The 26,147-nt window shown below is 38.5% G+C and overlaps 1 protein-coding gene across 4 annotated transcripts in view; it reads left to right on the plus strand.

The window, feature by feature from the left end:
- COL11A1 (collagen type XI alpha 1 chain) overlaps positions 1-26,147 on the plus strand; it is a 236,045-nt gene that overhangs the window by 154,682 nt on the left and 55,216 nt on the right. For all 4 annotated transcript variants that reach the window (XM_054037965.1, XM_054037966.1, XM_054037968.1 and 1 more), the window contains 5 exons: positions 9,755-9,862; positions 12,208-12,315; positions 13,481-13,534; positions 20,164-20,217; positions 20,596-20,703. In XM_054037965.1, coding sequence (XP_053893940.1) covers positions 9,755-9,862; positions 12,208-12,315; positions 13,481-13,534; positions 20,164-20,217; positions 20,596-20,703 — 432 coding nt within the window. The remainder of the gene's footprint in view (positions 1-9,754; positions 9,863-12,207; positions 12,316-13,480; positions 13,535-20,163; positions 20,218-20,595; positions 20,704-26,147) is intronic.

Raw genomic sequence — 26,147 nt, forward strand, 5'->3', positions numbered from 1 at the left:
CTCATTCATCAGAAAGATGTGGGCCTGTAGAATTTTGCAAGACCAGTCTAAGGTCAAGAGTTTTTTGTATCCCCAAGTGTTTGTTTTATGTTTAGGCTTTTATTTTCTACTATTGATCTCTCCATCACATCTTGTACTGTAGTTCCTGGGAATTTTGAAATGAAAGGTATTAAAATAGAATACAGACTTTTTAAATTGCCTAATTTTCTGCTGTCATTTTTATGCAAGAGCACTCTATAGATGCAAAAGCTGGTACACTTATGCTCAAATGAGCAGCATGCAGTTCTTGACAACCATCTGCTTATTGCACTTCTCTCTCTTTCGGTGAGCCCAGGTGGAAAAGTAAATTGACACAAACCCTTTCTGCAAGGGAAAAAGTAATAGAGGAACTGAAAATATATATTTTTTGACAGTAAAGTTCATGTATATTCTTACAATTTATATATTTTTAATGATTAAAAACAGAACATATAAAGAACTCCTAATTGAAAACTCTTGGTTTTGGGATATCCCTAGGTTTGGGAAAGTGCTGCAGTAACATTTTTGTGCACTAATTCTTTCCTCTAGAATGTCATCAAGAAGTAGCGTGATAGTACGTTAATTTTTAGCTTGCTTTTGATATATTCAGTCCCTTCTTTCCTTCCCACCATGGTATATAAGCACATTCCTCAGGGAACTGAAACAAAAAAGCCCCAAAATAGGAACCTTACTATTCACCCTGTACAACAACAGCTTTTGCTCACAATAAGTAATATTTAAATTCCTGGTTATATTCACACCATATAATTTCACTACAAATATTTCACCCTTTTCTAATATACACTCAGTTCTTGTAGGTAGACTATTTAAAGAATTCAAAGTTTTGACTACCAAATTTTCAACCATAATCTGTAAAAAGCAACAGAGGGTCCTGTGGCACCTTTGAGACTAACAGAAGTATTGGGAGCATAAGCTTTCGTGCGTAAGAACCTCACTTCTTCAGATGCAAGTCTTGCATCTGAAGAAGTGAGGTTCTTACCCATGAAAGCTTATGCTCCCAATACTTCTGTTAGTCTCAAAGGTGCCACAGGACCCTCTGTTGCTTTTTACAGATTCAGACTAACACGGCTACCCCTCTGATACTTGAAACCATAATCTGAGCAATCTGAAATGGCTGCTAGAGATATTATGATGTAATGGATGTTCTAGGCAGGTAATAGAAGTGGTGAATATGGAGGAAAAGGGAAGTCTTTCTCAAAGATTCAGTTATTTCTCAGACCTTCACGTAGGTAATCTCTGGCCCTGGAAGGCAGAGACTACCTGAAGCACAAATAGAATCAAACCCCACCCACAGATATCCCAAATCTCAGAGAAGGTCCTAAACTTTATTAGACTGATTTTGTATCTCTGTAATTATTAATTATGAATTTTGGAATTGGCTGGTAGTTAGAAGATATAAGGATGCACCTGATATCATGGTGCCACATGTATTTATCTCAGGGCCACAATGAGACATAGAGCTTTAACTCACTGCTGTCTGTGGGAGATGCAGGGGAAGATCATTGGCATAATATGGCCCTAAAATAATTTCCAACCTATTTTAGGCAGTAGGGCTAAACACACAGTCAGTCATTTCCCAGAGAGGATTAGTAAAAGTGGAATGCTTGCTCACCATACAAAATAGGAAGAGGATTAGTCCCTGTGGAGGTCTCTGCCACACCTGTCAACACTGACTGCTCCAAATAACAGGAATATACAAAATCATAAACTCTGTACAGCTGCAAGTACACCACTGTGAATGACCATTTCAGAACACATTGCATGCTAATTGCTGTGCTTAGGGTGAACTGGACAAAAGAGAGAGATGCACGAATACTCCATAGCAAGATGTTTTCTTCTTTTTTCCTCATTGTTCTATCTGCTTTCTTTATCTTCCAATTGGTGGTGTTCCTCCTCCCTCTTTCATGCTGCTGCAAGGCATGCTGAATGCTGATGAGAGAAAGCTCTTTGGAAATTCAGACAGTCATTCCTCATTAGCTCATTTGGGTATTGGATATCCAGGTCATATACTGAACCAGTCAGATATAGGCTACCCAGTTAGTTATGTTGCCAGAGTAGGTGCTATCTGCCTCTATCTGATAACAATTTCAGTCATGAGGCTGCTCACTTTAAATAAATGTGCTAATTAAGAAAAAAATATTGTTACTATGACAAAATATGTATACAAGTGCTTTATATTGCATGGCACTTCACAAAAAGAAACAGATAAAGGTACATTCATTAATGAGCTTACAGTTCATAAGATAAATACGAGACAAAACCTTGGACAACCATTCAATAGAGGAAACAAAGTCAATATCTTTATGGCACCTACCCCAGGTTATGGGCAGAATCCATACACTGACATGCCTAACTTTTGTGAAATTAAAATCTAGTAAGAGTAGTAAAGAAAACGTATGCAAAATAACTGTAAAAGATGGCTGTGGGGTGGGCAGGGTAGAAGAGCTACCAGAATTCCAAGAACAGGTTCTATAGATACCAGCACAGTGGCTGTCATCTGGTGTGTTAAAAAAAAAAAAATCTGTTTTTTCCCCCCAGTAGTGTCACAGTCTAGAACTGAGCAGACCTAAATGTGTTTAGATTATGATATCTGACAAGATCACAGACCACAGTGGTATGGCTGCAGGCTAGCAAATGTTTATTGTTATATTCATTGAATAGCAATAGGAATCACATTCAGGTTGCCGAGTTAACCATGCAAAGAACCATCATTTGCTCACCTGGCAGGATACACGTGTATGTTCCCTGTACAAATAGTGTCTGAACAATCTTGCAAAATAAAATCTTCTTAAAGATAATATATAAAAAGATTTGGAGCAGCCACTGCCATCACAGTGCCCTGTTCTGCCACTCTTCTCCATATAGACCTTATTGTGAGAATAGTGCCAGAGAAATCAGTAGGTTTGCTCCTGGAGAGAATGGGTTCAGCATGGGTAAGAGTAACACAATGGGGCCAACAGAGAAGAAAACAATATGGAATCACAGGATACCAGTCCAAGAGCTAGCAAGGCTCAGTCATGCTTAATTATTAGAATATTGAAAAGATAAGGCATATTCAGAGTATCAAGGCATCCTCCTGGTGCAGTTGCCATAACTTATTCATTCTAGGATGTACCATGGCACTTCCAGTCTCATTAGACCAGGGATGGGAGAATAGCATTTGCTTTAAAGTGTTATAGACAAGTGCCAAGCTGAGAAGTTAAGGAGAGATGCTGTCGTAGCAAAAAGATCTTCAGCAGTCCTCAAGTGAAATATCTTAATTATTTAAAAGATGAAGCGTAAAAAGATGCTGTAGAAGTGTGTAGATATAGCAATTTAGAAGCAGAGGAAAACTCTATAACGTTTTAGTCTCCAGTAAGTCCATATTCCCACTCAACATTTTTTTCATTTACAAACTTCAGCATGCAGCTTATTTATCTTCCCTATAAGTGTTTTAAGCAAGGATCTCATTTTAATATTTAAAATGAAAAAAAAATCACAGAGAGAAAGAGAACTCCTAGTCACAAAAGTTAGGATATAGAATAACAGAAGCTATTACTAGACACCACAAACCACAGATCAATGAGTTCCATTCAATTGTATTTACAATAGCTAGACCTGAGGAGTGAAGCTAAGCTCCTATGCTGTTCACTGGCAGCCGTTAGTTGCTCACCAGACCTTTTGAAGGTATCAAAATAAGGATTTAGGAGCCTCATTTCAGACTCCTGTTTTTAAAAATCTTAGCCCCAGGTTCTGAAAGCATTTTCTTCATTTTGAAGTAGTCAATGAGGATGAAATTAATTTCACCTACACTGAGCCAAGCTCTGAGACTGTGGGAGGAGGGGCTGGAGAAGTGAAATTTACCACTCCCAATCCAAGACCCAGAGTGCAGGGTTACTGTGCATCTTCCCCTATCTACCATTCAAGTTTATCAGCTGGAATAGAACCCATGGCCTCTCTGCACCAGTTGTGTGGGTGTTAAGGCCAATGAATTCATATAAATACGGTTCTGCAGACTTTTCCTCATTGTAGCTTCTCGCTCTCCTTATTCAGGCCTGCCATGTTAACCCTTACCAGGGCAAATAGTATATACACAGGCACATCTTTGAGCCACTTCCATTGAGGTCCCAACCCTACTTCAGGACTTAAGTAGAGTGGAGGACCTTGCACTGAATGAATTTCACCAACTTTGATGCTCAGCCTTTAGACCGTTACCTAAATTACATCTGGAAACTGGGTGCCATCTAATGAGGTCTGCATGTGATCTCAGAGGAGAGTGGTACCAAAAAGGGTTGGCAACTGAGGATCATTGGGTTGGGTTTCTTGTCAGTGGGTTTCTGCAGTTAGCATGTTAGAACTGGCCACTTCTAATGCAGACTATCAGGAGGGTTCTGCAGATGGAGGTGGGTACTGGGATATTTGTCAAAGTTGGCAGTTAGTAAAATCAGGTGCTTGTCCAGCAGCAGCAATGAAGATGCTTCAGAGGGCTCCAGAGTGGGAGAAAGAGCAGTTCCTGACGCTTGCTGATATTGGGTGAAAAGGGATCAGGATGCCTCTGGGAGAATGGGGTTCTTTTCGGGGCAGGTTCAGGTGTTGAAAGAAGAGTTGAGGTACTTGGGGGACTGGAGCAGCTGATACAGGGTAGGATCTGATCAGAGCTTGTGGGGGGGTCATTTTATAAATGCATATGCTTGACCCCAGTGTTCTAAGGGCTATAATATATTTTTAAGACTTGCTAGAGACCACATAACTCTATTTTAAAACCTTATTTATGCATATCATGATTATCTGTTTCTTATTTTTAAACCTTCCTCTTATATATTAAAAGAATGACCTTATTTAATATAATTAAAAAATGGAAACAGGCTACAAGCAAGGCACAGAAACCAAGCAACTAAGCAACATGATAAAGGTGTTGCAGAATATTGTAGATTTATTCCTGACATGATTTATTAGTGATACAAATAGCATGTGATGAATAGACATTTTGAAATTAAATTATTCAATTATTTTTCACAGAACTATTTATGCTTCAAATTAAACCCATTAGATTTTTTCCCTTCAGATTTCTTATAGTAGTATCAGAAAAGATATATTGAGCAATTAACCCAGGCTATGCTTTGTATTAATTATGCAAATTTTTAAAATGTTCTGAACCTTACTTTTATCTATTCTTTTAATGAAAGTATAAATAACATTTTAACTATCTATAGACTAACTTTTTTAAATGATTGAAAAAATTATATCAAGATCTACACAATATGAGTTATTGTCCTTCAGTTTATACAACGTGTAGTTTTAAACATCCCATAATTTAGTTTGGAAGATTATTTACTTCTTACAAAATAAAACCTAACTTTAATAAACAAAATAATTTTAACTTTTGCAGCTGAACAAATGTTCAGATGCTGTATTTGTTGTTAAAAAAACTAAAGCTAATATCAATTCCACTGAAAAAGGACTTAACTAAGACAATATAGTTACCATGTCTGTTAGTTCACAGAATCTTCTTGTTCCTGTGCTCTGCAATTGTGGAACCTTATTGTGATTCTCTGGAGGAAATATTCCTTTTCCATTGGCCATATATTCTATCTCTATTCCAGAGAAGGGTTTATATTTTCCTTCGCTCCTTTACCTTTGGCTAGATTCAGCCCTATGCACTATTCACACTGAAAGGGGTACAGAGGAGAAGCACAGCACCTGAAGCACCTAGGAGGAATAGAAGCTTGCAAAGCCAGAGTTCCTCCTTCCTCCTAGAATATCTCAGCCACACACTCTTGTAAAAGCCTTGAAGAAGGTGCAGCATACTCCAGCCTCTCTGTCCAGCTCAGCTGTCTGGGCATGGAGTGGGTATGGTGCCATGGCCAGACTCCTTGCAAGCTCTCAATACTATGTGGCACAGGAGGAAACAGGCCATTCTCTCTGTGGAAGATACAAGGGGTGTGGCTGTTCCTTCCCAACTCTCTACCAACCCATTGTGCAGAATCTGGCCGTATATTTTTAAGTGCTGTCAGGAACTCTATTGGGACTGTCATATATGTCTTAGTGTTAAGGCAAGTTCTTTAGCTCACAGCCAGCCAAGCTAAAACTTTAGAGGGGTCACAGCTGAATTTTGTTGCTGTGCTTTTCTGGCTCTTAACACCAGGAATTTGTAAATTGACGGAACAGGACAATTCATTGGTTTGGTAATGGGATATGGAGAATCTGACCAGTGGGTCATGATTTGAAACCAGCCCAGCTGGTGGAAAGGATTTACAATCATTACTGTTTGGTGATATGTAAAGTAATTGATGGCTTCAACCCAGTTACTGAACAGTTGTCTACCAACATCATAATATGAGCTATATAGGATTCCACTGATTTGGATGGGATTGTGCTATTGGCTAATCCATATTATCCTGGCATTCGATGAATGCTCCTCACCACTTCTGCTCCCTTTTTGCAACTGGCAGTTAGAACCAGATCTCTCTGCTTCTTCTCCTCTCCCCTTCCATCCCTGGACAAGACTAATTGATATCTGTCCATTTAAAATGAGCATAAACATGACAGAAAAAATCAGAATTTTCCCAATTAGTCCATCTGAGCAGGCTTTCTATATTGTGAAGTACTGAGGGTTTTTATATACACATTTTGTCTAGTCAACTCAATCCAGCAGAAAAGATCCATGTCCTGCTCAGATTCTGAAAGGTCACGAATCTTGGCTCTGTGCCTGGCTGACATATTTAAAGTAGAGCTCAGCTTGTTGTTGAAAGTCCATGAGCACTACACAACACCTGTGCTGCTGCAAAGTGCAGAGTCAGCTGGGACATTAAGAACATTATTTTAACTTATGGATGCTTCAGTAACCTCAGAATGGTTGGACTTAAAAGATGTTAGAGTATACACAAAAGACAGTAATATGATCCAGATGATTTTAAACCCTTAGAAGTGAGGTATTTCAGCATAGAGCAAAAACAACTCTGCTGTCATTATTTTCTGTATAAAATTAATATATTTCTGACAAGCTTTTTTTTTTTGTTAGAGTATACACAAAAGACAGTAATATGATCCAGATTTTTTTTTTACTTATTTTTGGTAATAGACTTTTATCCACTTTTGTGTTCATCTAAAATAGAGGAGTCCAATCCTGCATTGTGTAGTTCTTTGAAGTCAATAGGACTTCATATAATAGTTTGAAGTCAATCGGGTTTCCACACAGCAGACTGCTATCCCATACAGAACCCTATGGCTTCTGAGCACAGCATAATGTATGATCAAATTAGTTCATAATGGTGAGCTAATTCCTGAAATATTTAGCCTTCATGATTCTGCCCTATGTTACTATGCAGTATGTATTCATTTATCAAGGTAATAAGTTTCTTTATATAAAAAAACAAGCAATTTCCATTTAAAAAATTATGAACCATATTACAGCCCCAGGGTCTGTTCCAAAATGCTACTAACTCAAGCAGAATGTAGTAAGGGCTACTTGTGAAAGGGACTTAGTTCTTACTCAGGTCAATCTCAGTTTAGTACAGGGTATGGGCTGTAGGATTAAACCTTTCAACATCTGCACACACTGAATCTAGTACTTGGGCTTTCACTGAATAGCAATTCACATTCTTTGTATTGGGCAAAAGATTTAGAGATTTAAAAAGTCCTAGAACAAATCCTTCATTTAGAGACAAGAGTTCTAAAGTGAAGTCTGATTTTTGGGGAGAAAAAATATGCAGTGTTTAACTGAGTCTGCAATTCCTGGCAATGACCATTTCAAGTATGTTTGGGCATTTGCTTTTCAACTTTTTCTATTTTAGTTTAATACAACTATAAAGCTAACTAGTAAGGCTAACCCACCTTTTACAGTTTGGATAACTACTGTGAGACAAGGGTAATAAGTGCTGCTGCTCTACTAGTTGTTAGAATTTTTTTTTTTTAAGTTTCACAGTGGAAGGGCTCAACGTCCATTCTGAAATTTTTGGCCATGAAAACAACCAGTAGTCAGAAATAGCAGTGATTAATGTAATTCTAAGCCAGAGGACTGGGAAAATGTGATGGAAAGTCATACTGATTTCCACCCACCTATGCATATCTGATCAACAACTGAAGCCAACATTTTTGAACCAGTATCCTCTATGACGGTGGGTGGGAAGGGGTAGTTGTGGGAAGCACTCTTTATCCCCTATAGTTATAATTGCTATTGCTATTAACAATGCAATGATTGCCACCTGTGCTATGGACACCATCATGGCTTCCACCTCTGTCCCAGTTGTCACTAATCCTAGTGCTATTAGCATGACACATTCTCTCACCACATTCTTTTTTCCTAGAAGGCTAGCATGACATGAGCCTATGCTACATTCTAACTATACCTTATTCCTGGAAATATTAATGCTGAGATATTTTCTGGCTGCATTTCTCCTTGGATCTTGAGCTTATTACAACAGTTATTGCAAATATAATATTAGCCAGAATAAAAGCAAGTCCTCTGAGATCAATGTTAGGCTTCCTAAACTATATGACCAGCATTTCACAAAAGCATTTGTGTTGATGAAGTCAAAGTGGCCATGACCAGTGCCAGGCAATCTTCCACTATTTCTAACTCAGATAATGCTCAGCATACTTCAGAAAGGCTGTTGCCATTTCTCATCAATTACAGTCAAATGTCTGATCCCAAATGGACACCACTGGTGTCAGGTTTCCCTCCCCACTCTGAACTCTGGGGTACAGATGTGGGACCCGCATGAAAGACCCCCTAAGCTTATATTCCGCCAGTTTAGGTTAAAAACTTCCCCAAAGCACACATTTCTTTCCTTGTTCTTGGACGGTATTGCTGCCACCACCAAGTGATTTAAACAAACATTCAGGGAGGGGCAACTTGGAGCCCTATCCCCTTCCCTCCAAAATCCCCCCAAACCTCTTCACCCCCTTTCCTGGGGAGGCTTGAGAATAATATACCAACCAAATAAGTTAACAAGGTGAGCACAGACCAGACCCTTGGGTTTTTAGGACACTAAAAACCAATCAGGTTCTTAAAAGAAGAACTTTATTATAAAAAAATAAAGTAAAAGAAGCACCTCTGTAAAATCAGGATGGAAGGTAGTTTTACAGGGTAATAAAAAGATTTAAAACACAGACGATTCCCCTCTAGGCTTAACTTTAAAGTTACAAAACAGGAATAAACCTCCCTCTTGGCATAGGGAAAATTCACAAGCTAAAACAAAAGATAATCTAACGCATTTCCTTGCTATTACGTACAATTTCTGTAATTTTAGATGTATCATTTCAGTCGGAGCTGGATTACCTGCTTGGTCTCTCTCTTTGTCTCAAGAGCCAACACACACACAAGAGAGCAAACAAACAAAACCTTCTCCCCACCCCACCCCAGATTTGAAAGTATCTTCTTTCCCCATTGGTCCTTCTGGTCAGGTGCCAACCAGGTTATATGAGCTTCTTAACCCTTACAGGTAGAGGAGGGATTTTATGCTACCCTTAGCTGTATGTTTATGACAACTGAGCACTATTGTATACTCAGGTAGATGGCAAAAGCTTATCTAAATATTCTTTAGAATATAAATACCACGTATGACCTGAATCCATGAAATCCCATTAGTAGTGGGCAATTGGCTTTGAGAATACCCATCTGCGTCAAGTCCGATTGAAGGATGGGAATCTATGCTTGGAAGCTTAAGAACAGTGAGAAGCTTAAATGGACTACATTAGAATTCTCTGCATACTTAGTATTTTTTTTTCCTTCTAGGGTTCTCCAGGTGAACGTGGATCAGCAGGTACTGCTGGCCCTATTGGTCTACCAGGCCGTCCAGGTCCTCAAGGTCCTCCAGGCCCAGCGGGAGAGAAGGGTGCTCCGGTAAGTAATTCCAAGGAGATGGCACATAAGACTATTACAGTACAGAAGTTATTAATTTTCATTCAAGAACTTTAGCTGTTCACACTGCAGGACCTTCCTATTGCATATGTGCCCAGCACACCTGCCCTACTCCCTTTATATTTATAATATAGAAAATTGCAAATTAAATTAAACTGGATGACAACATTTATATTTTTGCACATTATAATACCTAGGAGGATGAGTTTAACAAGGCTGAATCATTATTAGTACAAAGGGGCAGAATCCATTCATAAAATATTTTGTCAAATTGTAGTTTTGATTCAATTTTTTTATCCTGCTTCTGCATATTGGAGTGCAAATTTATTTCTCACTTTGTTATCAAATTTCATTACCATTCACTCCTATTTTTCAGTATGTTCTCTCTCAGCAATTGGTGCTTTCCTGGTACTTTTTTAGTCTTTAATGTGATCATTGATGAATGCCTGACTACTCATTTTTTCAGACTCTCAGCCTGCTTTTATTTTAGGCACAGAAAGGACACTGCTCACCAGAATTATTATTATTGTTTGTTTGTTGTTACTCCTCTGGTATCATTTCTATTCTTATTTGCTGTCCCCTCCCTCTTTTTTTCACCTGAACATCTCAAGAGCCATTTTGAAAATGTGAAATAGATGTTAATAGAGTAACTCACACAACCACATATTAACTGCCATGTGATATAAAGTTATGAGCTCTATAGTTTCACATATATGGGTCCCTATTATAGTTTGGCCTACCTTATGGAGAAAAATTCTAGAGGACTGGAACCTGGTGAGTTTGAATATCAAACTGAAACAGAAAATGTCAGGATGAGTTTGGCAGCCATTTGGGTTGTACCATACACAGAACTCTGGGGTTCACCTCTGGAGCCTGGAAAGGAACTTTCCTGTAAGTTATCCCAAAAGACCCATGGTCTGGACTCTGTGCCCCAGTACAGGGTGAAGGAGAAAGCCAGCAACTGCTCAAAAAAGCCCATTTGCCAACAACTTGGTGTGAGAGTATAGGCTCTTCTGAATTTATGTTACAACAATGACATTGTGCTGAATTTAGGCTTCACAGAACTGTTTGTCTGTATCTTAATATTTAAACCTCAACATTTGTAGATTTGCCTAGTCCTGATCATTATTTAGCACAAAATACCTCCCATTTCAACTCAGAGTGGAATTTAGCCATTTAATATTACATGCATACACAGCCAGCCCTCATTGTCCTATTAAGGGCCTACATTATGAAGAAGCTGGTTGTGATTTCTGCTGATTTGTACTATTAATAATTTAGTTATTTACAAGTTCTGTTGGACAGTAGTGCACAGAGGAACTTAGGGACCAGATTCTCTGCTGCATTTAGCTTCCACTTGGCACAGAGGTAGTTGGATTGTCAGGGAGCCAGTTACGGCTGCCTGACTTTCTGCCAAGTCCCAGGTGTGGCTTAGAGCAGCTTGGGAACAGTTCTAACATGTGTCAGATAACAATGGTTGCCAAGGAATCATCTGTCAGCCCTGGATAGGTACAGTTCATTATACACCTCCACCCTTGCCTTCAGTTTATCCTTCCTTGCACCCAATATATTCCTTGAGCTGGAGATTGGGGACAAAGTGGTGTGGAAGCTTTCTCTTCCAGCTACACACCAATTGGGAATTCCTCCATGCCAGGAAAATGCCCAGCAAGGATATGAGCAGTCTCCTAAAGTAGTAGTACTGAGAATCTCCCTATATGTGAATAATTGTTTGAGGACAGCTTTTAAACATGGTTAATTGTTCTAGCACAAAATGTAAAGACAATTAATTATCATTCATTGAAATGGGTTGTGTGGAAAAGGAATGATTGTACATACGTGCTAAATTGACCTCCAATGTTACTCTTTTATAATCACATAAGGAATGGAGTTGGTATCAATAAATATGTCAGTGTTTGTGAGATGCAGTGTTGTTGTAACCATGTTGGGCCCAGGATCTTAGAAACAAGGTGGGTGAGGTCATATATTTTATGGTACCAACTTGAGAGATAGAGAGACCTCTCTTCAGTGACCTGAAGAAGAGCTCTGTGAAAGCTTGTCTCTCTCACCAATGGAAGTTGCCCCAATAACAGATATTACCTCACCCACCTTGTCTTTCTAATGTTTGTGAGAGGTTTTCATTTGATCTTTTTGAGTGTGATTGTGTGAATGTGATAAAGGCCACCATATAACAAGAAAGGGATTTCAGTCAAACATCTTTGCATGTTGTTATATAACAATTTGCATATTGGTTGATGAAGTATGAATTAATTGTACAAAATTCTTAATTATTCTTTTGTGATAAATACAGATGATTTTTCTTTCTTCAGGGTGAAAAAGGTCCTCAAGGTCCAGCTGGACGAGATGGAGTACAGGGTCCTGTAGGTCTTCCAGGTCCTGCTGGTCCTGGTGGCTCTCCTGGAGAAGATGGTGACAAGGTCAGTCCTTATTGTTTGCATTTGCCTGCCTGTGTGATGATTTATACACAAAATGGACTTGCTGTAGCTGTCATCACATTAGACACTGTGGCTAAACATCCCTTTTTAAAAAAATAAAGTCAGACATCTGAGAGACAGGAGTAATAGGGGATCAGCATCTGTGTCCGAGCAACAGTAGGCAATTTAAGATTTCTACGAGTAGAGAAGTGAGGTTGTAACTGTAGCAAAACAAATCAGGATATATGATGTTAAAATTTATTTTTGCTTATTTAAAAAAAACTTGGCTTAGTGAATGAGAAATATAAAACATTCCCAATAAAGCATAGTCATTTAATCATGTTGATGGTGGAATAGGGCCTCAGCATTAAGTGTTGAGAGTATAAAAACAAAGAGACTAATTCTTCCTGGCCCCACTGACTCCAAGAAGAGTTGAGGATTCAGCTTAGATTTGATCTAGTATTATTCTTTGAAACCCATCACAGTTTTAAATAGCTTCAGTAACACAAATAGAAGTACTTTGAGGTTTACGTTTATAGTACATGGCTGTGTTATTTGAGTTATTATGTAACTAGGGAATTTTATGCTCTAGGAATTATTTGGGGGAAGTTCTATGGCCTGTGTTATACAGATGATCACAATGGTCCCTGCTGGCCTTGGAATCTATGAACCCACAGAGAGTCCTTATGTTAAATCACATAAACTGTCTTTTATTATTGTGCTAAACCAAATAAAACTTTCTTAGATGGTTACTGAGTAATTTGAGTCTAGTTGAGGTTTTGAAATACCATGCACAACAATGAGAAGCAGTTGTTCAGTCATGTGTAATTAGATTAGTCTATAAATCAAGGTACTTTCATTATCAGTTCATATTGAAGCTAACGTGAGAAAAACAGTTTCCTTTATTTATAACCCAGTTGTAGCATACTTCAAAGCTAGGTCATGTGGCATTCTGCAGCATGCCAATCAATATCTGGATTAATCTGTCATATCAATGTGATGGATCCATGCAAAACTGTTCCCCTTAGGCCTTCACACTTGAAACTGCAACATAAAACAGGCAGCATAATCATGTTTAAGGTGACGTTTAAAGATACAGTGGTATTGAGTGCAGTTAGGAAGCAGGCCATTCTAAAGGAGGAACGTAACTTCTGGCTTTCAATTACAGGGTGAAATTGGTGAACCAGGTCAGAAAGGCAGTAAGGGTGACAAGGGAGAAAATGTGAGTATCTAACTACTTTATCCAGTGTATTGGCTTCACTTTTTTATTGCCTTTAAATTAATTACTGCACTCCTGTATCTAATGAACAATTTGCTGAATCAGCAGGACCCAGGCATATGTCTCAAATAGACTCATACACTTCAACCAGTAGAAACACAGAAAACTGTCAATCGCATTGTGTGACTTAATTACACCTTTAAAATATTTTATCTAGAATTAACATAATGTTAACAATACTCTACATAAATAGTGAGTATTCTCTTACACCCAGTTAGCTTAGGGTATAATTAGGAGATAGATGGGTGTAGCAGAGGGTAGAAGGTATCAAAGAGCATATATGCAATTATGCATTACTGTGCTAGCACCCAATACATTTTGACTGTGAACATGAAATGACGGTGTGGAAATATGTCCTTTATTTTATTGTAAAGACATGTCCTTTGTAAAGCTTTTGAAATGTATTTTATCACCGATGAGCTAACTTCAGGATCTCTGAGGTTCAATTCAGAGAGGTATCCAGAAGTCAAGATATTTTATGCAAAAACTTTCAAATGTTTCAAGTTACTAGGGGCATGGGAGTGAGCCTCCCAGCCTGGGTGAACAGACATATATGCTAGCAAAGCTTAATCAAGCACATTAAAAAGAGCAGTATTGATACTGCAGCTCAGCCTCTTAAGACCTCCCAGTCCCTTGGCTCTGAGCTCAGGATACTAGCCTGTGTCTCCACCAGAGCTATATTTAGATTGCTAGCTTGAGCCCTGCTAGTGTGGTCTGTCTACCTGAGCTGGGAAGCTTGCTCCCTGCTGTAGTGTAAACATACGCTAAGGGCCCACTGAATTCAATCGTAAGACTCCCATAAACTTCCATAGAGCTGGATCAGGATCTAAATCGCATGAAAATTCTCACAGGAGTTCAAGTACTTCCATTGTCCAGTCAGACCAGCAATATCTGAAGAACAACGTTCCCCGCAATATTTCAGTACTTCCCGTTCCTCTGATTGCTTTAAAATTACTGTTTCAAACCCCAAACAAGTTTCAAGTCATTTTCAAGTCTCTCGTCAGTGTTCAGGTTTGCTCTCATATTATTTTTTCTGAACAAGTTCAAACAAAATGGGGGAGAAGTCACTGAAGAGAGATTCTTGATTACATTCCAGTTCAAAATGTGTGAGTTAGTAGAGCTCAGGGCAAGAGTAGCATATTCAGTCACTTTAAGTATATTGCCAATCCCTATCATGAAAAAGATGTTTTATTATTATTAATTATGCATCTAGCACTATAAATGTAGAAAGTTCTTAGCAACTGTCAAATGTATGATTATATATCTTCACATCAAATGGCATCTTGTTTAATACAAGGCATATGCTAATTAATACTTTTTATAATATTTTCATAGGAAAATATATAGAGCAAACTTGTGTTGGAAAGGCATTTAAAAAAAAAATAAGAGTATCCTTCCGCAGTTATTCATGCGAAAGGCTCTTACTTCTACAATTCCACATGCAGCAAATGCATACCTGTCACAATTCTGTTTTGTCAGATCAAATCATAAATGTTGTAGTAAAATATTTGCAATGGCCTGTTAACACAGGGAACATATTATAGATATGGTTGAGAAAGCACATCTATTATCAGTTCATGTTTTCTGGGGAATATACCTAGAAAAGTTACTGAACAAATTCCCCTTTGGACTGAAATTTTTGGTACTTATTCTCAACCTAGAGATGAACTTTTGGGTGAGTCTGATATAAAAAATGGCCAAATGGAATTTTATCTCAAATGAGAACTTTTTAAAATGAGTTAAATTTTCCAGGCATGTATTTTGTGCCCAGATAACTGTAAATAAGCTTTATTATTAATTATTATTGCTGTAAACTTGCCCTGGATGTAGGGACAAATCCAGCTACTACTTATGTAGCTGGAGAGAGCCATTGTGGTATGCAAGCATAGTGCTCCTCTATGCCTGGAAAAGGGTGGGTTTTTAGGCATTCACATCTTTGTGCAGCCCAGAATCCAGTTCCATTCGGGCTCACTATATGGCAGCATACAAATCTTCCTGTTCTCCCCCTTAAAGGTGCACATGGCTTCTTCAGCTTGTCTCTGAAAACTTTTGCCCTTCCTGCACAGCTAATTGGGCTGGGCATAGGGCTGAAGATTCAGTCCGTAACCCTTAATAAGTACTAGAGGTTTTGATATGTTTAAGGAGCCTTCCTTTACAAATAAAGTAATTGCAAAATAAGTGTTTGAAAATTGTATCCTGCACATGCTTAATACCCAAGTGGGAGGCTTGCATGAATATGCACATATCTGGAGTATTTCACACTGAAATCCTGGATTGTTTCAGTATTCATCTGCTGTAGTGTTTTTATTTGAAGGTGTGATACAACTTTGATGTTAGAGCACACGAATGAACTTAGCCACACTGAGTCCGATTCTGCCCTCAGCTGCACCTGTTCAGCCCACTGACTTCAGAATGTGTGTTTCTGTTAAACTTGCTTTCCCTCCCATAAGACAGAAGGAGTGTGCAGGGCAGGGATAGAATGTGCCACCTGGCCTCCCCTCAAAGAGGAGACAGGGTGAGGGGAGCAGACAAGCACTTGAACCTCTCATCTCAGATGACTTCAGGTTCAAGTGTTTGTCTACTGATAAAAGTGAAGGTGGGGAATTTGGGTCTATTAAGATCAGGGGGCCCTAAGAGAAAATGTTAAAGGCCTAATCTTTTTCCTTTGGCCTCTTCAGAGGAATCTTGACATCTTCTCTCCATCGAGCCTAGAAAACAAGGACTGCAGAAGGGATTTATGGTTTGGGGCTTTGACTAGTTGATATTTAACAAGAAACCTCTACTGATAATGATTGCCAAGGGACCATCTACCAGCAGGGGATAGCTATAGTGCATTGCTCAGCTCTCCAGTATATCCCTCCCTGCCCCGGACACACCCCTGACACTGGAGATTGCAGGCAATGTTGTACAGGAGCCTACTCTGCTAGCTACATCCCCACTGGAGATTTCTCTATGCCAGGAGAATACCCAGGTAGGGTTTACAATCAGCCTTTTGTACCACTTGAGTAATGAAACAGAGAATCTGCCCCTATCTGAACAGATGGAAAATATTTAAAGATGATTAATAGGTGATACTAAACAGGAACTCTATATGGAGATCTAAGTGAGATTTAAGAGCTCCATTGGCCTTGTGCTGATTATCTGCAGAAAGGTGAATTCATCCTGAGAGCATAGAAGCAGTGGCTGACATTTTCAATGCAGTCTAGTGAATTTAGATACATTTTCTATTTGTATGTATGTAAATTCCTTCCATTAGCTGCAGCCCAGTCGGTCTGTTGGAATACGTGCAGAAATATCATGTTAAGATAAGCCACTAAAGAGACTGAAAACATTTGCCTGTTCGCTGCCATCATGGTATTTGTACAGTGGGTCAGAAACTCATCAATACTATGAAGGAAAAAAAGAGCACAAGAGGAAAGTCAGGAGTACTGTGGAAATGGAGGGGAAAAAATGTAATTTAAGGAAGTACATTTTTTAAATTACCAACACCCCCCGCCCAAAGAAACAGCTAAGAAATACCCCTTTAACAAGCTCTCCTGTGAAGGATAGAAAACCTTCTAACCGCAGTATTTTCTAAAATGTCTAAACTAGAATAAGCTCTTTAAACTCAGGCAAGGCCCTAAACTACATTAGAACTCCCAGCCAAAGGAAGGACTGGAGCAGATTTCTGCCTAGACTAAAATCCCACTTAAAGTGCACACCTTGCTGATGGGGCAGGCTTTATACTGCCTTAGCCCCAACCCTGACAGGTTCTGCCAATCCACTCCCTCCACCTGATTAACAACAGAGTTTTAATACATATCACCAACTTAACCCTATCACAAACCAGCCTCCTGGGCTTCCGCATTTTCTGTGATGGTTCTCTCCATCACACCAACCCTTTGCTATTATGCCCACTGCAGCATTCAAATGTTAACTATAATGCAAGTATTTTGTAAGAGGGGGATGGGAAAATTCCAGCAATGTACTTCTCAGATATATGTCTCCCATTACAATCTGATAGTATTGCAATTGCTTTTTTCTTTTGAATGAGGGCCCATCTGATGCACTCTCACTTTCACAAAGAAAATATTGTGCAGCTTTTGTTGTTGTTTTTGTTGTTAAAACAGCATGTAGAGTCAGATCCTTCAATCCACTGACAAACTGAGTTCAGTGGGAGTTCCATGCACAGAGAGCTTGCAGGATCAAATCCTCTCTAGACTGTGCTATTGTGGGGGTGGGAGAGGGAAGTGAGGAGCCTCCCTGCTAGAGCCGGGCAAATAATTGATTTTTCAGTTCTGGCAGCAAACTGAAAAATCAGAACAAATATTTGGTTCAGAAAATACTCAGAATTTCTAGTTAATTGGAAAAATCTGGTCAGCTTCAGCGAAAAGAAGGAGTGTATGTTCTTCTTTAAAACTTTTTACTGTTGTAGGGCACTTGCCAGGGTTGTGGGAGACCCACGTTTGAGTCCCCACTCTGGGGCAGGGAATTGAACTCAGCCTTCTCCCATTGCAAGTGATTATCCTCATCACCAGCACATAGGCTAGTCTGTGTACAAGTGCTCCCATTGAAGCTTTTCCACATTGTATAAATATATAAACATTCATTAGGCCAAACAGAGAGCGCAAGCAAATGACTCTTTAGCCTGGTGACTAGGGGACAAATCTGGGAGTTAGAAGATATGGATTCTGATCTTCTCTCTGACGGATTCAGAGGGAGGATTTGAATCCACATTTTCCTATCCCCACATCTGCATCCTGGTGAGTGTCTTAATTGCAAGGCTAAAGAGTCATTCTCATTCTTTCTTCAGCCTGAATAATATTTATACAAAGTGGAACAGCTTCAACAGGAGAGTTTGAAAGCAAACCATCTTATAGCTTGGAGATTCATGTGACAGGAGAGGTACGAGTTCAAGTCCCTGCTCCAGATTCAAACCTAGGTGTCCCACCTCCCATATGACTTACCTAACCACTACGCTACAGGTTATAAGGGGGACACATATACACACACTCTCATTTTTCTGAAGCTGGCCCTGAAAAGCTTTTTCCCAGCCAAAACTAATACAGTGCAAATTCACAAATAGTTTCAGGTCAACCTAACTGCATTGCTCAGCAAATGATCTATTCATCCAAAAAAATTTCACCCCACTCTCCTCCCAACCTCTTCCTGTTGCCTGCATAAGGGTCCAGAATTGCTGCCTTCGACTGGCTAAGCTATCCACTCACTGCCCAGTGGAGCTGTGTTGTGCCACTTCAAGGGATGCCGCTGACTGAGCTCTTCTCAGTACAACTAGGGAGTGCCAAGAGGCATCTTGCCATTACTACAGGCTAAATTCTTAGCACAAGCCAGTTCTTCTTGTTTTCATGCTATTGAATCTAGCAGACAATACTAAAGTGACCAGACATCACAATATCAGCAGAGCTCTTTGTCAGCTCGAAAGCTTCTCTCTCTCGCCAACAGAAGTTAGTCCTATGACAGATAAGGCCTCCCTCACCTTTTCTCTCTAAATATCCTAGGACTGACATGGCTACAACAACACTGCATAATATCAGCAGTAGTAAACCTGTTGAATGTGTAGTAAATTTGAACTAGCCTTTCACACTTCTCCCACTCAAGAAACTACGCTGCAATATAGCTTGGCATGTACCTAGCAATGCCTCTTCTTGCAACACGAATTGGAGCTCCTATTGCCTTTCCATTGGCCACACCTTCATCTTTGGGACTTTCCAGAAAATCAATCATCTCGTTCAGTAAACTCATCTTGCACGCAAGATAAAGGTTACACACGAGGCCCTCAGTAACACAGTTTACTCATGTGAGTAGTCCTATTGACTTCAGTGGGAATACTCATATGAGTAAGGTTCCACCAGTGTGAGTAAGGGATGCATAAACAGGCCCATAACATATATATGTTGATGGATATGATATGTACATATGACATGTAATGTCTTATGACGTGTCAAGATTCCCATTTACATTAAGACTCCTTTGCATTGTTCTAGCAATACTGAATGTAATTTATATCTACTTTAAGGCAGTGTAAAAGGGTGTTTCTGTAAATAAGAATGTGGCCCGTAGTGCTCAGAAAAGCTCAGTTCTCAGTCAGGAAGGACAGGATAGCAAGTGTTGTGCAAACACAAAAACATATATAGCTTTACGGAAAATTTGATTCAAACAATAAGCATTCAGTTTGAAGACAGATCGTGAGAACACACTTTAAGGGTTGACTTTCCTCTGTACAAATCTCATTAAAAGGTCTGATATTTTTAGTTTTGGAAAAGCCAGTATTCATTTAGAGTCATGTTTGCATGGAAATCCATTTTTAAATATCCTGAAACATTATGAATGTAAGTGCTTTCAGTAAATGTCAGTTTAAAATTTATTGTAGCCAGGCAAGTCTGAGTCTTTGAGAGCTAAACAAATAATGCCTGACTGCACTGACTGTAAAAGACTTTTGAATAATATTACATTCTCTCTGGAGGAGTATAGAATTGCTTAATAGATCTTAATCATGCAAATACTCTTCTCTCTCTATCTACTGTTCATCTCATTCCAGATGCCAAAACTGCTGTTTTTTTCTTTTTATGCAGGGTCCTCCGGGTCCACCAGGTCTTCAAGGTCCTGTTGGTGCCCCTGGTATAGCTGTAAGTAATGCAGTTTTTATGCATAGCAAACCCAGATTCTCATTAGGTTTACAAAACTTGATAATGTGCTAATTTGTGCTGCTTGACTAGAATAGATTTGAAATCACAACATATATGTAACAAGGTGTCCCCACACTCACAATCCAAGGGATTTACACCTTACTCTTTAACACTGGAATAATGCACGTGGTGTATTGGACCAATCATTTAGACCAGGTGTTTTGGTTTTTTTTTATTGTGTACGTAATAAACAGTTGCAAAATCAACTTGATACCAAACATACTTAGAAACAAGTCCACTGACTTTAGTGGAACTTCTTCTTAATCAAGCTTGGCATCTTTATGCTTCTTGCTCATGTCATGTGTTTCTGCCTGTCAGGGAGGTGATGGAGAGCCAGGCCCAAGAGGTCAGCAAGGAATGTTTGGGCAGAAAGGCGATGAAGGTCCACGAGGATTCCCTGGTCCTCCAGGTCCCATTGGTCTTCAGGTAAGACAATGTAGTATTTTTCCCTTTCAGCAATAGGGACCATTATTTTCACATCATCACTTGTCTGAACAAGAAAGAATTGCCTTTCATTAAATACATTACACCATCAGCTAATAATACATGATAAAAAACTGTGTTCATAGATTTTATAGACAGATACATTGATCTCAAGGGCCTGAAGGGACCATTATGATCATCTATGTCTGAACTCCTACATACGACAGGCTATAGAATTTCACCCAATAATTCATGCATCTAGCCAAATAATGTGTGCATGAACAAGAGCATATCTTTTAAAAAGACATCCACTTTTGATATAAAGACTCAAACTGATGGAGAATTTACCAGATCCCATGGTAATTTGTTCAATGTTGTTTCATTGGAAACAATGGTAACATGTTCTATTCCTTGTTGATACAAACAGAGACATCACTTAAATCCGAAAAGTTTAGAAAATCTTCGTTCTGGGTATACATTGCTGCCTTTGTTGATAACTTGGCATGGTTTGGCTTAGCAATCTCTTCCTCTCAAAATGCAGTCAGGCCATAGGGTAGTCAGTGAACATAAAGGACAGGCACAGACACTATGCTCAATAAAATGTACAGCATATCACTATTTCAGACATATAATTACAAGCAAAAATCTTGCTTTTTAAAATTTACTTTTTAATTTCTTAAGTATAGTGGAATAGAGAATAAAGAACAAAATGTTTAAGATTTTTTTTACTCTTTTCCAATTAATAAATATTACAGGGTGCAGTGGTTTGACCTTTTGTCTGTTAATTAAACTATTATACATGTTTTTATACTGAAACTATACCGTAGATTTGGGAATTTATTAAATAGCACAACACTTTTCCTATCTGCCAAGTTTCAGGTGCACTTGCTATTTCACTAACCCCGGAACCTGTTTAACCACTCATTTCCAAAATCTTACTATGCAATGGAGCTCGGACAACATTGTGTTAATTTAGAGTGTGTTGCCAGGCAGCATGGAATGTATACCTACAGTACAAGATTTGGTGCAACTTCCCACCTGACTTAACATAAAACTGTTTCTACTTTTGAAAGGCATTTGTTGATGTTTTTAACATTTCTGAATCAGAAGCTCAGTTAAAAAAACATGATGCATTGATTATATGATGGTTTATTTACAGATAGTAGTATTTTAAAAGACAATGAAATAACCTTAGGTATTTCCAGATTTAAAATATTGTTTAAATTAAGAGTGTATTAGAAAGGATTAATTACTTTACATTCATGTATTTTAATTTAGTGAAATAATACACATAAAAGTAAGAAATCAATTAGGTTGAGACTTAAACAAATAAATGATTTCTACAGAAGAATTATATTTGCCCGAATCTCATTTTCCTCTGAGTATGCTGGTCCATGGACCGAGATCACACATATGCTAATGGTAATGAAGTACCACTGAGAAATCAAGAGCTCTTTTTATTCACTAATGTGGTTCTCATAGTAACAGTGAACCCATGGAGAGTAACAACTTTATCTTTCTTGTTTATAGTATTTCATGATAATCAAATTTCTCCAGCTGAAATTAAATTCTACTGGTGCTGCTTATAGTGGGCATTAAATCTTAAAAATAATTTTCATTCACACAGGAAAAGGCCTGTCTTAAACTTTTTAATGTATTTTTTATGTGAATTTCCACTGTGTTGTTTAAATTAAAATTATAATACTTTAAAAAATAGAAATGTCTCTTGCAGAAAGAAAAGAAAGTCAAGGCAAATGTTAAAAATATGTATTACATATCTGAGTCATCTCAGAGTCTAAGATAAAGTAGTTCTCATTAATCTCTGAGGATAGGACAAGAAGCAATGAGTTTAAATTGCAGCAATGGAAGTTTAGGTTGGACATTAGGAAAAACTTCCTAACTGCCAGGGTAGCTAAGCCCTGGAACAAATTACCTAGGGAAATTGTGGAATGTACGTCACTGGAGGTTTTTAGGAGCAGATTAGACAAACACCTGTCAGGTATGGTCTAGTTATTACTTAGTCCTGCCTTGCATGCAGGGGACTGGACCAGAAGACCTACTGACGTCCCTTCCAATCCTACACTTCTATGATTCTATGAAGTATAAGGCAGCACTTCTTCACACAGTACACTGTCAAACTGTGGAACTCATTGCCAGGGAATGTTGTGAAGGCCCAAAGTATAACTGGGTTCAAAAAAGAATTAGCCATTAATGAACCTATTCTCCATGAACTGATCTATTAGCCAAGATGATCAGGGACACAACCCCATGCTCTTGGTGTCCCTAAGCCTTTGCCAGAAGCTGAGACTGGATGACAGAGAATGATTCATTCGATAATTGCCCTGTTCAGTTCATTCCCTATGAAGCATCTGGCACTGTTGGAAGGCAGGATACTGGGCTAGAAAGCCCATTGTTCTGCTCGGTATGACCGGTTCTGTTCAACATCTTCATTAATGATCTGAATGGTGGGATGGATTGCACCCTCAGCAAGTTTGCAGAGGACACTAAGCTGGGGGGAAGAGGTAGATACACTGGAGGGTAGGGATAGGGTCCAGAGTGACCTAGACAAATTGGAGATTTGGGCTGAAAGAAATATGATGAGGTTCAACAAGGACAAGTGCAGAGTCCTGCACTTAGGATGGAAGAATCCCATGCACTGCTACAGGCTGGGGACCGACTGATTAAGTGGCAGTTCTGCAGAAAAGGATCTGGGTATTACAGTGGACAAGAAGCTGGATATGAGTCAACAGTATGCCCTTGTTGCCAAGAAAGCTAATGACATATTGGGCTGCATTAGTAGGAGCGTTGCCTGCAGATCGAGGGAAGTAATTATTCCCCTCTATTCGGCACTGGTGAGGTCACATCTGGAGTATTGCATCCAGTTTTGGGGCCCCCCACTACAGAAAGTATGTGCACAAATTGGAGAGAGTCCAGCAGAGGGCAACTAAAATGATTAGGGGGCTGCGACACATGAGTTATGAGGAGAGGCTGGGGGAACTGGGCATATTTATATCTCTGCAGAAGAGAAGAGTGAGGGGAGATTTGATAGCAGCCTTCAACTACCTGAAGGGGGGTTCCAAAGAGGATGGAGCTCAGCTGTTCTCAGTGGTGGCAGATGACAGAACAAGCAGCAATGGTTTCAAGTTGCAGTGGGGGAGATTTAGGTTGAATATTAGGAAAAACTATTTCACTAGAAGGGTGGTGAAGCACTGGAATGGGTTACCTAGGGAAGTGGTGGAATCTCCATCCTTAAGGCTCAGCTTGACAAAGCCCTGGCTGGGATGATTTAGTGGGGTTTTGTCCTGTTTTGAGCAGGGGTTTGGACTAGATGACCTCCTGAGGTCTCTTCCAACCCTAATCTTCTATGATCCTATGATTCTTATGCCCTAAGGCTATGATTCTTGGCGGGCGGATGGCGGGAGAGAAAGGTTCAAAGGCAAAAGTGGCACTTAAATCCCATTGAATTTCTTTGGGAGTTAGGTGCCCTTGCAAACATTTAGCAGTGTTCTTAACTTTAAGCATGTGCATAATTATTGGGAGGATTGGAACCCAAGTTTGTATTTAAAAAGAAAAATTATGATTTAATAATTTTTAACAACTGAACGAGATGTTAGTGTGAATCAAAACTGTGGGGTCACTTACTTTGGTAACACAGAGGGCCTCAATTTCTTTACACTCACAGGTAGAACTGAATGAATAGTTTGCAACTAATAATTCATCTAACATATTTAGCCTCTACTTCTTCAGGAATATCCATGGGCAGACCACAGTTATCCTGAATTTATTTGTTATTCAATATTATTAACTTCATTTGTTGCCCATGTGAAATTAGTTTCAGCATAACGTACCAAGTTTTAACATAGGGTGATTTTTTACACACAAATTATAATCAACTACACACCTATAAATACAGTGAGAGATTTCTGAGGATAATTTAATGCTTTTAGCAGACAATACTAATTTAAGAATTACAAATTGTGAAAAGATAATTTATGAGAACATCAATAGCAAAAGCAGAATCATCTCCTACAAAATATGTATTTAATGCTTCTCACAGTGAGGGAAAAGATGTTGACATTAATGGAAAACTGAGCCACTGAAGTTATTGTCAATCCAAATATTATTTGCTTAAATATTACAAAGTTATCCAAGGTAAAGCCATGAAGGAAGTTAGAGGATGTCAAGACACCTAGATGGTAATCATAATCTGATCGCTGCTTTTAGTTTCTTGAAAATGATGCATGTAATAATGGTACATCATACCTCTTCCAAAAATAAATAAATGAACAAACAACCCTGTTGGAAGACATCTGTGGGAAATTGCAGTCAGCTGTAACTGACATAACATCATTGTTTAAAGCCAAATCTTTCCCATTTCATAAAATGGAGACTATTTAGCAGCTGAACATACTGGTTATTGAATACACAAAATGGCATCAAATTTCCCTTTAGACAGTATCTATCAGAAATGACAGGAAATGGTACTTGTTTGTAGAGAATAAGCCTGCAAGTAAAAGAAAAATAAATTCCATTTAAAATTCTTCATACTTACTTTAAAAAAATGGGATTGTAAATGCCATATCTCCCTTAGGCTGCATTTTCCATATTGAAAAAGAACCCACTATTTTCTAATGCCTTATGAATTTACTGCAATATCAATGAGTATGCATGTTATTGTTCAGAATCACTCTATTCACCTATTCAGTAACAGCACAATTGCTTGAAATTATTTAGCATTGTATTTTGAAAAGTATTATTTCATAGTTTGGCCAGAATATAGTGAGGTTTTGAAGTGATAATGACTCATTATTTTATTATAGTGTATTTTTGAAAGGCATGGTGGAACATTAATTCTGATTAATTACACTATAACAAACACTTCAGGGACATTATAATGCACCCTCATAGTGAATTGCATATTCAATAATGGGGACAGATGTTTTGTTCTGTACAATCAAGTGTTTGTTTTTAGAGTTCAGATATAATGTAGCAAAATATTATAATACAAGAATCTATTACTGTATATCCAATTATCAACATACATTTGGTATGTTAGTAAATAATTAAAACATATGTCATTATCACCTGTACCATAAGCTAGTAACGAGACAAATATTCATTGATGCTTCTATTCAGCATGCACTGTAATCAGATATACATTTTAGTATATATACTACTGTCACTTATAGCTTTCCATTGTAATGCATCACAGTCTTTTAACTTTCAAAATAAACAGGAATTGAAATATAGAAATCAAATGCATCACGGGATGAGTTAAAGTTGCCTCTTTCATGCTCATTAAACAATAATAAATGAGCAACTGCAACAGATATATTGTACCAAAAACTATATTGAAAAGAAGCATGTATTTTGTTCAAGCTCATCACATTTTACTCACTAACAGACTGTACTAACATACATCTTTTTTTGTTAAAGGAGATGCATTA

Source organism: Malaclemys terrapin, chromosome 8 (genome assembly GCF_027887155.1).
Source record: "Malaclemys terrapin pileata isolate rMalTer1 chromosome 8, rMalTer1.hap1, whole genome shotgun sequence".
NCBI classification, from domain to species: domain Eukaryota; kingdom Metazoa; phylum Chordata; order Testudines; family Emydidae; genus Malaclemys; species Malaclemys terrapin.